At 42.5% G+C, this 17,198-nt stretch overlaps 1 protein-coding gene across 7 annotated transcripts in view; it reads left to right on the top strand.

The window, feature by feature from the left end:
• Positions 1-17,198, top strand: part of marco (macrophage receptor with collagenous structure) — a 64,531-nt gene that overhangs the window by 31,448 nt on the left and 15,885 nt on the right. For all 7 annotated transcript variants that reach the window (XR_013493242.1, XR_013493241.1, XR_013493240.1 and 4 more), the window contains 4 exons: positions 4,068-4,157; positions 5,800-5,886; positions 6,750-6,785; positions 13,360-13,419. Coding sequence is in view for 3 of the 7 variants with exons in the window: in XM_033618155.2 (XP_033474046.1) it covers positions 4,068-4,157; positions 5,800-5,886; positions 6,750-6,785; positions 13,360-13,419 (273 nt within the window). In the remaining 4 variants the exon portion in view is untranslated. The remainder of the gene's footprint in view (positions 1-4,067; positions 4,158-5,799; positions 5,887-6,749; positions 6,786-13,359; positions 13,420-17,198) is intronic.

Below are 17,198 nucleotides of genomic sequence, written 5' to 3'. Positions count from 1 at the left end.
GATAGTAGGTTTTCCACCGGATATCCCTCCATAAGGAGGGACAGAGCATGAGATGGATGTCAGGCCACCTAGGTGGAAGGAAGTTCAGGAGGTGGTCAGGCGTGCAAAGGCTTCTTCGGCCCCACAGCCTAATGGAGTCCCCTACCGGGTTTATAAAAGTGCGCCTGATACCCTTAAATTTTTGTGGAAACAGCTAAGAATAGTTTGGGAAAAACAAATTATACCAAGAGCATGGCGTAGGGCAGGGGGTGTCCTCATTCCTAAGGAGAAGGAGTCTGTGGACCTTAGCCAGTTCCGGATGATTTCTCTCTTGAATGTGGAGGGGAAGATTTTCTTTAGTGTAGTAGCGCAGAGACTAGCTAGCTACTTAGAAAGGAATAGCTTAATAGATACCATGGTGCAGAAGGCAGGAATACCAGGTTTTGCAGGGTGTTTAGAACATACTAGCATGATCTGGCACCAGATTCAGGCAGCGAAGATTAACAAAAGGGACCTACATGTAATATTTTTAGATCTTGCAAATGCGTTTGGTTCAGTACCGCACAGCCTCATTTGGAGTGCGTTTGACTACTTCAGAGTGCCACAGGTAGTTGTTAACTTAGTGAAAGCATATTTTCAGGATATTAGGTTGTGTCTAAGTACAGCAGGTTTCACAACAGGTTGGCAGAGGCTAGAAATAGGTATCATGGCAGGGTGTACAATTTCTCCATTAGCATTTACTATGGCAATGGAAGTAATCATCAGGGCTTCTAAGTGGGTGGTAGGTGGGGAGAGACGGCAGAATGGGTTGCATCTTCCACTAGTTAGGGCTTACATGGATGACATGACACTGGTGACCACAACAATGCCATGTACAAAGAGGCTACTAGAGAAGGTAAATAAGAACCTCAAGTGGGCCAGCATGAAAATCAAGCCTAGTAAATCTAGAAGCATCTCGATATGTAGAGGGAAGTTAAGTGATAGGAAGTTTGTCATAGATGATGAGGAAATCCCAACAATTAGGGAAAAGTCAGTAAAGAGCTTAGGTAGGTTGTACAATGTAGAGTTGAATGATAAGGAACAGGTGGTGAAATTTAGAAAAGATGTGGTGGAAGGATTGGATAGAATAGATAAATCAGAACTTCCAGGAAAGCTGAAGTTGTGGTGTTTGCAATTTGGGCTATATCCTAGGTTAATGTGGCCATTGTCAATTTATGAAATTCCAATATCCATTGTGGAGAGAATTGAAAGGTCGGTTAGCTCCTACATTAGGAAGTGGTTGGGGGCTCCTAGGTGCCTAAGTAGTGTTGCATTGTATGGAAAAGGGATACTTCAGCTGCCAGTATATGGTTTAACAGAGGAATTTAAATGTACCAAGGTCAGGACAGAGCTCTTGTTATCTGGGAGTAAGGACGTGGTAGTTAGGAGTGTGGTTCCAAATCCAACCAAGGGGAGGAAGTGGATCCCAAGATCGGCAGTTCAGGAGGCAGAGACAGCTCTTAGACATGCAGAGATTGTAGGTAATGTTCAGTTTGGCCGGGGAGGCCTGGGGTTTGGCTCAGACAAACCGGTATGGAATAAAGCAGGTCTCAAAGATAAAAGAAAGCTGGTTGTGGAACAGATACGCAGACAGGAAGAGATAGTAAGGGGTGCAAAGGTAGTGGCCCAGGCTAAACAGGGACAGTGGTTGAATTGGGAAAGTGTAGAGAAGAGGAAGCTTAGTTGGAGGGACCTGTGGAGTATGGAGGAGAATCGTATTAGATTCCTGGTAGGGGCTACATACGATGTCTTACCAACCCCCCAGAACCTAAAACTGTGGGTAAATTAGGACCCATCATGCCCATTGTGTTCACGTACCGCAACTTTAAAGCATATTTTGTCAGGCTGTAAAGTTAGCTTGTCACAAGGCAGATATACATGGCGACATAACCAGGTATTGAAAAGTTTAGCTACAGGCATCGAAGGGAAACAAAGACAGGTGAATTCAGAAGGTGTTAAGGATAGGAGCTTAGTAATTCAGTTTGTCCGTGAGGGAGAGAAATACAGAAGGAATAAGTTAGTGAGGTGGCAAGGGTGTGGCCGCCTAGAAGGTGCTTGTGATTGGGAAATGCAAGTAGATTTAGGGGGAAAGCTTGTTGTTCCTCAGGAAATAGTCTGTACCAGGCAGAGGCCTGACTTAGTGTTGTGGTCAGTGAGTCAACAGATAGTTTATTTCATTGAGCTGACAGTTCCTTGGGAAGACTCAGTGGAAGAAGCCTATGAAAGAAAAAAGCTTAGATATGCAGACTTAGGAGCAGAAGCTGAGCAGCAAGGATGGAAGACTAGGATTTGTCCAGTGGAAGTGGGGTGTAGGGGATTCATAGCAAGATCAGCTGTCTCACTCCTGGGGGAACTCGGAGTGCGGGGACAGAGTTTGAGGAAGACAGTAAGGGAAATGTCAGATGAAGCAATTAAATGCAGCCAGTTTATCTATTACAGAAGAAATAATGTCAGCTGGGGGCCAGCAGGGGGAACTACTAAGCAGGGCACATAACTCCTTGATTTCAGGTGGAGAGATCCACTTCCTGTCAGGAGAAATCCAGGAAGAGGAAGTATTTAAGTGTGGGAGTGGCCTATTGGAATCCATTTTGTTTGAGACCATGCTGCAAAGTGAGTGTGTTTGCTGATCCTGTGAGTTCATTTATCTCCTTTAACTTTAGCTTACATTCTAGTTATGTTATGTAGCATGTGAAATAGAGTATGGTGAATGTGCTAGTAAAGGTAGTATCAGCATTGCTTCTGCCTGGAGCTCGCATAAACGGAGCCTGGGTTTGGTTGAAGGTGGCAGTGCTGTTTGGGCTGAGATCACTGTCCAGCCTCCTGGAGGTGTCATTGTTGTGAGGGCTCGTCTTGGGGAGGTAGACTGTACAGCCTAACCCGGCGGGGGAGTGTGATAGCCTAACAAGGCTTCCTTCCCTGGGTCTACCTCCTCTGTGGTAGTATAGGTAAGGTAAAGGAGGTTGTTCAGTTAGTGTGGGGAGCAGTGAGACCTGGCATTAGGGGAGTGTCTCTGGGACGCCAGAGATCACTGTCTAGCCTCCTGGAGGTGTCGTGGGACCAACTAGATGAAACACCGGTGAAAGGAGGTTCCCACCCGATGACCCCAAAGACATGTTAGTTATCACTGCTCACTGGTCTGTATAGTTAAGCCTTGCCATAATAGCTTATCGTAGGGCTTAACAGGTTATTCACTGAGTGCTGATCCTTTTTTTTTTTTTTTTTTTTTTTAGAGCACAAACTTCTTGTGTTTATTTGAATTAGTAAATCTTGACTATTTATAAGCAGTATACAAACTATACAACAAAATAAATGGCTTATAATACACTATACAGTAATTACGTTGAAATATATTAATTAGTGACACTTGTCCTGTGTTTGGTCCAAGTGGCATCCTCTAGGGCTGAAAAATAAAGCCAACACAGAAGTGCCAAAAACTGCAGATCCTCTAATGGTCACTTGAGACTGGCTCCAGCAGCCCATCAATCCCCATAGACCACCATGCTAAAATGCCCAACCAGCAGAAATAAGCCAGGTACAAAAAACAGTTTTGGACTCCATAGCTAATTTCAACATTCATGACAACTGTATGGGGATGGATTTTTTTTTGTATAACTCACACATTTACATTTTATTAAGGCTTTATGCTACACATACTTAAGGGCGGGCCACTTTGAGCGACAGGCTGTCTGCTGATTTTGTCCTCAGCTTCTTGGTCAGATCCACCCCTCAGTCCTTCACAGCTCCAGCCTCTCACCCAAATATGGTCACTTTTGGCTCCAAAAACAACCAAGATAGGGACAGCTGACATGCCAGACTTGAGGCTTTAAAACAGGACTCCACAAACTGATGGGTGAGGTCACAGTAGCGTCCATTATTTTTACAGTCTATGGTTTGGCCTAAACAACTTCAACTTCAACTGAGGACTTGGTTAGTGACTCCTGACTGGTATACAGCCTACAGTCACTGTACTTAGTATTCTTCAGTGATAGTGCTGAGCAGCAGAAAATGCAGTCCATCAGAAAATCTTATATCTGTATACTTTTTTCCAGGTGACCCTGGTGTTGCTGGCCCTCCAGGACCAAAGGGTGACATGGGACTCAAGGGACAAACTGGAGAGCCAGGAGTTGATGGCCAAAGTGGTGGGTTTCATTCTGATTATTAGAAAGGAAAAAAAAAAAAAGGGTGTGGCATAACACAAATAGAAAATAAATCAGAAATTGGTTGTCCAATTATAATAAACTTGCAGGATATGTTTCATAGTAATGTTGAACAACATGTATAAAATTATTCTGAAATTGCTATATAGGGGGCACTTGCCTGATTTAAAATTTGGCCTTACAACAATTGGACGGCATTGCCAATGGAGAGCAAGGCCTGAAGTAGATTTGGCTTTTTAATTTTTTCTCTTATTTGTTGTAAATGAATGAGCATCTGTTGGACTGTCACAAAACCTGTTAATTATCTCTGATACAGGGGTTGAAAACTGTAAAAGGTCTAGATTTTTTGCAGTTTTGAATTTCTAATGGTCTGTGTTGTCTTGAGGCTATATTTTTGATATGTTTTATATGATACAAAAAAAGTGTATTATTATTATTATTATTATTATTATTAATATCATTATTAGATTAGATGCAAGTTGCTCAAGTAAAAGCAGGCCCAGGTAGTGTAGCTGGACACTGTGTATATTGCCCATTAGTTTCATTTTTAATTAGCATATATTTGATGCATAAATACATTAGAATACTGCTTTTTGAAGAGTGCTTGTTACACCCGCAAACGTAATAACAGCCCACAAACGTAATAAACCACATATGTAATACAAATCTGCAGCTTTCAATGTAATAATCCCTCAAATGTAATAAATTTCCCACAAACGTAATAGCAGCTGCCTGCTACAAACGTAACACACAATTTTCCGCAAATGTAATAACTATTACATTTGCGGAAAATTATTACATATGTGGGAAGGTGAAAATCTAAACTGTAATAACTTCCCACAAATGTAATATGAGACTGAATAATGATCTTTGTGGTTGTTGTTGTTTGTTTACTTATACACCTGCCAATAGTGATGCGTGTGTTGACAAGCAACCCGCAGGTCGGGTGGGGCGGGTCAGAAAGTGACAGAGCAGCGTTCTGAGTAAGTTAGAAATAACTTACGGAAACACACACATACACACACACACACACACACACACACTGGTCATTCCTTGTCAGTTCACAGAATTACTCTGTGGCAGCAAATATGTTGTTTAATTGGATTTATTTTATTTTTTTCTGCCTCTTGTTAATACGGATTTAATGGGAAATTTATTACATTTGCGGGATTATTACATTCAAAGCTGCAGATTTGTATTACGTTTGTGGTTTATTACGTTTGTGGGCTGTTATTACGTTTGCGGGTGTAACACTTGTTACAGTGCTCTTTCCAAATAAACCAGGCAGTGCTGAAGGGGAGAATGTGTGTTCAGGGAAAAAATCCTCATAATATTTTCTTTATACTGTGTGTACTGAATCATTCACATACTGACTCACAGTAATACCAAATGACTTTACTGAAACTCAGTCACTGGATGGAAAAATGTAACAGCAGATTGAAATGATGAAATGGTTCAGTTTCTCTTCCTCCTTCAACTTCTGTCATTATCTGTAATATTGCTGACATGGCACTGTTTCACGTGATGAATAATTAAATTTGCACAGCTTGCATTTGTGAATGTGCACCCAAAAACATAAAAGGCTGTACACAATCTTCACTCATGTGTGTGTGTGTGAATACAGGTCCTAGGGGTCCACCTGGGCCTCCAGGAGCTCCAGGGGATCAAGGACCAGGTGCAAAGGGAGAGAAAGGAGAACCCGGGCCTCCAGGTAAGGATGCGAATATTGGTTGAAGAGTTCATAGCACCACTGTGGAATCTCTGTCCAACCTGACCTGAATACATGGAAATAAAACCATCCTGAAATCCATTTTTCCTTCCTCACTTTAAATAGTTTCCTTGCTATTAAATAGGCATGGTGGGTCTTCCTCCTTAAAAAGCTACTAACACAAAACTAAAACTGAGCCTTTGAGTGTTTGAGGATTCTTTTCATTCTACATGCTATTTTAGAGACCTTTCTACCCTGGACAGCAGGAATCTGTCGTTAGCTGGAATACACAAGTGACCTTCTGATTGCCCTCCCTCCAGATTAGCTGCATTCTGCGTATCATTTATATGGTTGAACTGACATATCATTCCGAGATAAAGAGCCAGTAATTCCTGTGTATTCGATATCATGCAGTGTATTGAGTCATAGGGCTCTAGTTTCCTGGCGCGGCGCAGGGTTCTGGTGAGTGAGTCATTAGTGTTTTTGTTGTGATTTAAATCCTATACTCCAGGTGCTTCAGAGGGAGACTGTGTCTGCATTGTAAGGAGTTTTTTCCTTGTGCAAAACTACAGGAACTTCAGTAAGCTACACATGTTGAGTGTCAAGAGTTGTGAATCCATACCTGTTATGTTTTTAACATAGTGTGCTTCAGTTTGCACTGACTCTCACTTGCCAGCTTATTCAACACAGACATCACGGTCCAGTGAATCAGAAGAATTTTTGGTTGCTGATCTGGCCTCTAAAGATAACCAGAACATTAAACTGTAGATTTAATCCACTCATGTTCATTTAGTGGTTAAACAAGGTCTAGCAGCCCACATCATGGATGTCTTTCATAAGATGTTATTTTGTTGTCTTGTCATCAGGTGTAAGTGGACCTCCTGGTTTCAATGGAACTGAGGGTGAGTGTGTCTTAAAATTACAGGATTTATAGTCATGCTTCTTCCGTACGTGATGTACTGTGCAAAGCATTACAGAAAGTTACAGAAAACGCCAGATAATAGCAAAACATTCTAACTTTTGTCACAAAAATCCAAACACCAGGGGCCAGATGTATAAGTATGTATGCAGATGTCATTTCTTACACATAACCTGGTGTTTTTTAGAGAGAAATATGTGTGGTTAGAATTTGAGCTCCTCACACAGACCTTAGACCAGTGCCCATACTGTGTTAGCTGAGATAGCTGCAGATGAAATGGTAAGAGGAGATTACATGTAAGGTGAGAGATGTGACTTCATGGTAAAACATTGTTTTTATGTTGTCAGCCAATTTCACTGATAGTGTTATTATTTTTGCAGGCTACACAGTGTTATGTAAAATGTCAATCAAAGGCGCATTTATAAATTTTACATTATTAATGAGAGATTAATTTTATCATTCTGTTGCAAAGCTAGCCAGTGCAAGTTGGTGACATTGCACTTTCTTTGCTGTATTTCTTAGTCAGTATGTTTACATGGACATTTAAAGCTACTTTTACCTTTCTTGCATTTCACATAGCACCTAGAAAAAATCTGAACACCCACAACTCCTGCCTCCCTCCAAAGTCCCATCCCCCTCCTCCTACAACTCCACCTCCCTCCAAAGGCCTACTCCCCTCTCCTCCATTACATCTTCATTATGTCTATGATAGACGTAGGCGTTGCAAAGGTAATGTTAGATACTGTAGATAGATAGAGAGAGAGAGAGAGAGAGAGAGAGAGAGAGAGTGTAACGTTACAACCAAGACAGTCAAACGCAACCCCAGAGTTTTAAAACTCAACCAGAGTCAGTGCTAACTGATGAGTTTTAGAATAAGGTTACAGTCCTAATGTTAGATAGTAGCGTTAACGTTACTAGCAAGTGGAAACGCACAAGGAAGATAACGTTAATGTTTCAGAGGCTACGCTACAGTAGGCTAACGTTAGCCATTAGCAATTGGATGCTGTGTTGTCATATATTACGTTATAGCCTATGTTATATTAGAGGCAAACTAAAAATACCTGTCCAGCAGAAACTCTGCGACCATCTCGTTCCTTTTTAGCTCAGGACGAAACTGCATCAGCCTTCACCATCGCTCGATTTTACGCGAGTGGTTACGTCAGTTGGAGGCCTCCATGCAAGGAAGACAGAAAGGACACTCGGCCAATCATTGCATGCAATGACTGGTCGGAGTTTTCTTAGAACCATATGAGAATGGTATAATTATGAGTTTTGATCTCTGGTGGAATTCACTTGCATTTTAGTGTGCCATCAACTTATTAATAGCATTTTAACCTAAACAAAGAAAAGCGTAAAATTAGCAGAAAGGTAAGTGTCACTTCAAGTGGAGCTCCAGTTATAGCTGGACTAGGCCATTTGATTGGACCACTGTCCTTGACCCAGTACACAAGCACAGGAGGGAATCCATTATGTCCTACTCTACTACAGTAGGTGGCAATATGCTCCCTTTCAGCTTGTTGGTATTGGACCTTTTCCAGTTGACTTATTACATCACAGACCAAACAATCGGCAAATATGTTGGATACTGGTAGCTAGCAGCAAAACTGATACCATGGTGAACAACTTTACAGCTCTGTACATTTCATCTGTCCAAAAATGCACAGATCTCGATGTAGATTTCGTCATGTTGTTACTGGCTTCTTCTTCTGTTACCACTGCTCCCCGGACTTGGAGTATGTGACTGTGAAATGCAGGCCTATTTACCTCCCTAGAGAGTTTACCGTCGTCATGGTAACAGCTGTTTATATCCCACCGGACGCTAATGCTAAAGCGGCTTGCAGTCATTTGTATAGCAGCATTAGCAGCCAGCAGAGCACACATCCTGACGCTGTACACATTATAGCAGGGGACTTCAATCATGCTGAATTGAAAGCAGTGCTCCCTAAATTCCACCAACATGTTGAGTGTGCTACTAGAGGAAATAACACACTGGACAAGGTCTACTCCAACATCAAGCTGGGCTACAGGGCTAAACCACTACCTCACCTGGGCCACTCTGACCATATGTCTCTGCTGTTAATTCCTACATATGCCCTCCTCAGGAAAACTGCACCCACCATCACAAAAACTGTAACGACTTGGCCTGACGGAGCCTCTCATCAGCTGCAGGACTGCTTCGACAGGACCAACTGGGATGTGTTTGTACATCAAGACCTGGAGGTGTTCGCGGACAGTGTACTGTGTTACATTAAATACTGCATAGACACTGTTACCGTGGACAAACGAATCCGGGTATACCCCAACCAGAAGCCCTGGATGACCCGGGAGGTCCAGCGGCTGCTGAAAGAGAGGAACACCGCCTTCAGGTCTGGAGACCAGGCCCTCTACTGTGCAGCCCGGGCTGACCTGAAGAGAGGCATCAAAGGGGCCAAGTCGGACTATAGGAGGAGGATTGAGGAACATCTGGAAAGTAACAACAGCAGGCAGGTGTGGCAGGGAGTCCAACATCTTACCAACTACAGGTCCACCTTGGGAGCTGCTGAGGGTGATGTCTTGTTGGCAGAGGAGCTGAACATTTTCCCGCTTCGAGGTGGAACCACCCAAGGCAACCACACCACACTCCATGGTCCACAGCAGCTTCACCCTCATAGAGCATGAGGTGAGGCGCACACTGCGGGCCGTGGACCCGAGGAAGGCTGCTGGACCCGATGGTGCCTCTGGACGTGTACTGAAGGACTGCGCGGATCAGCTGGCTGGAGTCTTCATGAGGATTTTCAACCAGTCCCTGGCCCAGTCCATTGTCCCACCCTGCCTGAAGTCCTCCACCACCGTCCCCCTGCCCAAGAAACCTCACATCTCCAGCCTCAATGACTACCGGCCAGTCGCTCTCACCCCGGTGGTGATGAAATGCTTTGAAAAGCTGGTCCGGGGTCACATCACATCACTCCTGCCAAAAAATTTGGACTCACACCAGTTTGCATACAGGGCTAATAGATCCACAGAGGACGCCGTAGCTACAGCCCTCCATGCTGCACTGTCCCACCTGGAGCAGCAGGGGAGCTACGTACGGATGCTCTTTGTGGACTATAGCTCTGCATTCAATACCATCCTTCCTCACAAACTGGTGAACAAACTGGAGGATCTGGGCATTCCACACCCCACCTGCATGTGGATCAACAGCTTCCTTACTGGTCGCAACCAGAGGGTGAGAGTGGGCCATCACACATCTACAGCCCTCAGCCTCAGCACCGGCTCCCCACAGGGCTGCGTGTTGAGCCCCTTGCTGTACACACACATGACTGCACCCCTGCTCACCACAACAACGTCATAGTGAATTTCGCGGATGACACTAAGGTGGTGGGGCCCATCTCTGGGGGGGATGAGTCTGCCTACAGAGACGAGGTGGAACATCTAGCAGTGTGGTGCAGAGAGAACAACCTGCTCCTCAACACATCAAAGACCAAGGAGCTGGTGATCGACTACAGGAGTAAAAAAACTGACATCCCATCACTCATCATCAGCAGGGACTGTGTGGAGAGGGTGTCGGACTTCCGCTTCCTGGGTGCCCACATCGAGGAGGGCCTGACCTGGAGTGTGAACAGCTCGGAGGTGCTGAAAAAGGCCCAGCAGAGACTACACTTCCTGAGGGTGCTCAGGAAGAATAACATCACACAGAGACTGCTGGTGTCCTTCTACCAGTGCTCCATAGAGAGCATACTAACATACTGTGTATGCATGTGGTTTACAAGCTGCACAGCAGCCCAGAGGAAAGCGCTCCAGAGGGTCATTAACACGGCCCAGAAAATCGTTGGTTGCCCCCTCCCCTCACTGGACGACTTTCACAGTGCTCGCTGTGTCAAAAGAGCGCAGAACATTGTAAAGGACACTTCTCACCCTGGACACTCCATGTTCGAACTGCTGCCATCAGGCAGACGATACAGGACAATCAAATTAAGAACAAACAGACTCAAAAACAGTTTCTATCCAACAGCAATAACCACCCTCAATGCCATAAAATACAATCTCTAACACAACACATATATACAATGACGGGATCGTGCAATGACAGAATGAATGGTTGTGTGTGTTTGTGTTTGTTTTTGTATTTATTACTGTAGTGTTTGTGGTTGTTTTTGTATTTATTACTGTAGTGTTAGGTTTTTTAATGGTGATGCGCTGACAATACACTGACATACACAATGATAATAAAGGACTGTTCTATTCTATTCTATTCTATTACACATTCAACAATATTCAACTTCTGGGTCAAAGCTTGGGGTGGAAATTATGGATCATGTGCAGAGCACCTAGGCAAGTTTGGATCCAAATTGACTGTATACATGCAGCAGTATTTCAACTCCCAGTTATGTTATCTGGATGTGTTAGTCCGACTTTGAGAAATTCAATTTAGTATGATTTCAGTCCGACTAACATGCTTACATGGCTCATGCGTATGCACCAAGTTCCACAATGATTGAGATTTATAAAACAGCCTAATCGTAAATGAGGTTTTATATATCCTATGTTACGACTAGAATGTGTGCACATACTTCTGTCTTTGTTCGTTTTGTTGTGTAGAGTTTTCTACATCTGGCCCCAGGTATTTTACTCTGTGTGTGTATAACACAGACCGTTTTACATTACAACATCAGACACAGCTAAAACTGTTAAGGGTAAAAGGTAACAAATACAGTGTCTACAGTACTATTTAGAATAAACTTTTACATGTGTAAGAGTGTCCAGTTCACTTAACTGTTGCTGAGCTACACAAAATGAAGGCGATGAGCCATCTCACTGCCTGCTGTGTCCTGTTTAAAATGACCTAGGACATTGATGCTATGAGTGTGATGTAATCAGTTAATGAAATACAGTCAGGTCCATAATTATTTGGACAATGATACAGTTGTCATCATTTTGGCTCTGTACACCACCACAATGGGTTTTAAATGAAACCATGAATACCTGCTTAAAGTGCAGACTCTCAGCTTTCATTTAAGGCTTTTTTCAAAAGTGTAGTATGAACCGTGTAGGAATTACAACCATTTCCTCACACAGTCCCCCGACTTTAAGGGCTCATAAGTATTTGGACAAACTAACATGATCATCAGTTTTAACAGTCAGTTTTAATACCTGGTTGCAAATCCTTTACAGTCAATGACTGCCTGAAGTGTTGGACACATAGACATCATCAGATGCTGGGTTTCTTCCCTGGTGATGCTCTGCCAGCCCTTTACTGCAGCCGTCTGCACTTCCTGCTTCTGTTTTGGGTGTTTTGCCTTCAGTTTTGGCTTCAGCAAGAGAAACGCATGCTCAGTTGGATTCAGGTCAGATGATATGACTTGGCCATTGCAGAACATTCCACTTCTTTGCCTTAAAAATGTCTTTGGTTGCTTTTGCAATATGCTTCAGGTCAATGTCCATCTGCACTGTGAAGCATCGTCCAATGAGTTTTGAAGCATTTGGCTGAATCTGAGCAGATAATGGTGCCCCAAACACTTCAGCTTTCATCCTGCTGCTCTTGTAAGCAAGACAAGACTTCACTAGAATAAATACAGAGGGTTTATCACAAGATGCAAACCATTGGTTAGCCTTAAAAATGGAAGGCCATATTAGAGTTTGTCAAAAACCATCTAAAAAGCCTGTACAGTTGTGGAACAGCATACTATGGACAGATAAAACAAAGATCAACTACCAGAATGATGGGAAGACAAGAGAAGGAAGAAGGGAAGGAACTGCTCATGATCCAAAGCACACCACCTCATCAGTGAAGCATGGTGGAGGTACTGTTATGTCATGGCCATGTATGGCTGCCAGTGGAACTGGTTCTCTTGTATTTATTGATGATGTGACTGCTTACAAGAGCAGCAGGATGAAAGCTGAAGTGTTTGGGGCACCATTATCTGCTCAGATTCAACCAAATGCTTCAAAACTCATTGGACGATGCTTCACAGTGCAGTTGGACAATGACCTGAAGCATATTGCAAAAGCAACCAAAGACATTTTTAAGACAAAGAAGTGGAATGTTCTGCAATGGCCAAGTCATATCATCTGACCTGAATCCAACTGAGCATGCGTTTCTCTTCCTGAAGCCAAAACACCCAAAACACAAGCAGGAAGTGCAGACGGCTGCAGTAAAGGGCTGGCAGAGCATCACCAGGGAAGAAACCCAGCAACTGGTGATGTCTATGTGTCCAACACTTCAGGCAGTCATTGACTGTAAAGGATTTGCAACCAAGTATTAAAACTGACTGTTTAATTGATGATTATATTAGTTTGTCTAAATACTTATGAGCCCTTAAAGTTGGGGGGCTGTGTGAGGAAATGGTTGTAATTCCTACACGGTTCATACTAAATTTTTGAAAAAAGTCTTAAATGAAAGCTGAGAGTCTGCACTTTAAGCAGGTATTCATTGTTTCATTTAAAACCCATTGTGGTGGTGTACAGAGCCAAAATGATGACAACTGTATCATTGTCCAAATAATTATGGACCTGACTGTATGTTCATGTAAACTGTCACTTTGGTTGGAAGATGTATTTGTATTATTTTTCCTTTACAGGTCCTCCCGGACCACCAGGTGCCAAAGGAGACAAGGGAGACCAAGTAAATGCACCAGAGTGTAAGTCTGCACATGACTGACCTGAGAGCAGCAGAGAACAGAAGTATAGAGCATAGGGATTTTGAGAAACTACTAACTAAAACTAAAATGCCACTTTCAAATGCACAGTTAACTGTAACAGCAGTATGCAAATGAACAATGGCAGGGCCACTGCCCCCCCGTGGCCCCCCTGCTGAAGAGTCGGAGGGGGAACGCGGAACTAAATCATCTCAAAAGGTTGCCGGTCGGACCACTTAAAGCGGCGCACCCACCAAAAACATCAGTAGAGAATTGTGTGGCTGTATTTATCCCTTTGGGCCCTAGGCGTTTTTGGGGTATTTTTACTGCCTTTACTTTTAAGCTCATATCACAGTCATTATAAAGGCTACATACACATGCTATGTCTTGTTTTTTTTTTCAGGACAATCTGGGCTAACCAAATTTGCCATCATTCCAGGTCCTTCTATGTGCCTGTATTTTATATTGATTTTTATATCAATGAAAAAAACAAATCCGTGTGACTAAATTCTTACATTTTTACATGTATCTCAGCATAGCAAGTTGGAAAATGACATATTCTGCCATATATGAAGAGGGGAGACTCTCTGGAATCTGGCAATATAAGAACCATGATGGTGGGACATTCTGTCACTTCACAGCTGTCCAAAACATGTGGTTTGTGCCAGGCGGACATGTAGTGTTTTGACATGGCAGTATTTTTTCATTATTGCAAGAAATTCCATGGACTCATTCACAAGTCAAAAATGTGATTTATCTGAAAGAAACATGCAATATTTACATCTAAGATCATAGAAAAATAGTCAACCAAGTGCAATGATGTCCTCCAAGATAATATTTGCCACTTTGTTTGCAGTAAACAAAGTTTGTTGTTGTTTTTCAGTTTCAGTTATATACTGGGGGAACATTTTGGGCATTGGTGGGGGGGCACGTGTCCCCCTTAATGTATATGGTGACTAGGGCCCTGTCAGCATGCTAGCAGGCTAGAGTTGTCCGGGTGCGCAAAGGTGAAGTGGCTGGTCTTGTCATACAAAGTTTGATGGAGTGTCAACTGGACAATATGGAGATATTTGCATCTTGAAAGCCGGACTACAAATGTGGATAGACAGGGAGAAACACACACAAGCCTAAGACGTGGTAAGATACGATATTCCTCCCTATATGAAGTGACTGATAACAAGATCTGTATAATGGACTGTAAAGAAATTCATCAGGTTTTTATTTTGTAGACAATTAATCTGGATTCATAGCGTGATGGGATGACAGCACAATGACGTGTGTGGTATCACTGGAAAGCTCTGGTCCTGTGCTTTCATGTGATATGTGTGGTATTTCTGTGCAAGCCTGCGTTCGCCAGTAATCCATCCAACAGTAATGTGTGTGCAGAGCTGTATGAGAGCTCTGTTATACATCATTTTAATGTAAATTTAAATTTTTTTTTTGCTGTGAAAACGACAAGTGCTTGGCCTTCTCGGAAAGCTACAGTTCCGCTGTTTCACGTGATATGCGTGGCTTCTCGCTATGACGCAAGGTCGCGGAGAAAATCCTCAGAGAAGAACAGGTGTGAATTTGGACGCACTATGCGTCGTTAGGGCCCATAGGGTTAAGACAACTCTGAGCCTGCACGGCAACACACAGCACCATCTAAGTAAGCTCTGAAAACCTTTTCTGGTAACACTTTATATTAAGGTACTGTAATAAGTAGGGGTGACCCCGGACAGTCGATGATTCGGTGATTCGATTGGAAGAAGTCTGATTCGACTGCCAGTCTCACCGCCGAATCGTCACAAAATGTGGTTATGAAACAAGACCGTACTATTCTGACTATATAATAATATTAATAATAATAATAATAAAATTTATTTATATAGCACCTTTCATACAGGGAGGTGTAGCAAGCAATGTTGAATAAATAAGTTTTCAACTGTTTGAAAATGTTCACAGAGCTTGTATCTCTTATATCCTTGGGTAGTGAGTTCCATAATTTTGGTGCATTGTTAAAAAAGGCTGAGCTGCCAATTTTCTTATTAGAGTAGTTTGTATTTAAAAAGCCAGCAGCAGAGGATCTAAGAGGCCGTGAAGGATTATAAAACAACAAAGAATTAGTAATGTAGGCTGGTCCCAACCCATTAAGAGCCTTAAAAACAAGTAAAAGCACTTTAAAATCAATCCTAAAAGATACTGGAAGCCAGTGAAGCTAGTTAAAACTGGGGTGATATGGAGGTGCTCACTGCTGCTGAACATCTTGATTTGACATAGAATGTATTTGTTTTCTAGTAATTCATGATATATAGCCTATTTTGATACAAACATCACACGTGCGTTTAATCAGTAGGCATAATCATTACTACGCATGAATAAATCACCCAGTTGCTCGATCCAAATAAGCTGAGGTGAGTGAGTGCGCTGCAGGACCATCAGAGCAGCATCGAGGCCTACGGTGATTTAAAGTTAAAATCCCACTGATTGTCACACACCTGAGTATGTGAAATTTGTTCTGTGCATTTGACCCATCTCCTGAGGGAGCAGTGAGCAGGAGTTGTCCCACGCTCAGGAATCATGTGGTGATGATTTACGGTGGCGGAGCACACAAACACACACACACACACACAGATGGCAGAAACAGATGAAAAATCTTCTTCAGAGTCCCGAAGCCAAGTGTCACATCCTACACCAACTGGAGCGGCACTGGAGGGGCTTGCATCAGTTTTTTCAACCATCTCAGCATTGCTAGGTTCTGTGTTCTGATGAGGAGTGGTGAGCATAGCTGGCGAGTGGCACCCAGCGTGACCGTCATGCAGCGTGTGTGTGCATGTACACGTCAGATCAGGTGCAGCAAAAGCCACTATATTTTTGTTGTTTTTATTGAAATTATTCAAGCGACAAAAGCGATGTTCAGATACCCATACGTAATGACATTGTAAATAACACCCATTTCCATATTGCTTTGCTTTTTGTTTTGTTTTTTTTTTGCTGTCCCGGAATTGTCCCAGACACATTATCTTTGTGTCCCAGTAGCAATTCTTATAGTCCCCGGGACGTCGGTTTTATTATTAACTATTAATAACACCTTATTAATTTAATCTGATAGGGTCTTATAGTGTCTTATAAACCAGTAATAATTGTGGTTATTGTTCTATAATTAACCCTTATAAATCATAATTAATGTAAATAGACATCTTATTAATTAATATTTAGGATAGCTTTATAAGCTGTTATCAAGTTTCTATTAAGTGCCTATAATGCTCCTATATGCAATAATAACTGTGTTAATTATGCTATTATTAACACTTATATAGTCTTATTAATGATAATAAACATCTTATTCTGTCTTATAAGTGCTCATTAACTGGTTAATTGGTGCTTATTAAGCATTAATTAATGCTTATTACAGTACCTTAATATAAATGTTATCCTTTTCTTTCTCATTTGGCTCATGGTAGTTACATGTCACATCATGTTGATGTAGCCATGTGAAATACGATCTGGAGTTTTCATGGGTGTTTTATTGTGAAAATTGACCGGATACTCTTGCCTTTTCTGCACCTGACTTCCTGTTTGACTCATCTGGTCTTTGCAAATTGATGTGCTGTCGCACAGCGTCCGTCAGAAATAGACCCGGCGCATGTTTTTAGCGGAGCGGAGCGCCGAGCCACTTGTAGGCCGCGGCTGGTGGAGCAGCTTACATTGACTTGAATGGCCACTATAAGGTCCTGTTTATACGACAACGATTTCAACTGAAAATGGTAAACTTTAGTTGCATTTTGGCCAATCGTTTACAC

The sequence above is a fragment of the Epinephelus lanceolatus genome, chromosome 14 (genome assembly GCF_041903045.1).
Source record: "Epinephelus lanceolatus isolate andai-2023 chromosome 14, ASM4190304v1, whole genome shotgun sequence".
Lineage (NCBI taxonomy): Eukaryota > Metazoa > Chordata > Actinopteri > Perciformes > Serranidae > Epinephelus > Epinephelus lanceolatus.
Note: the sequence above shows the minus strand (reverse complement) of the source record. Positions and strands in the feature narration are given on the sequence as shown.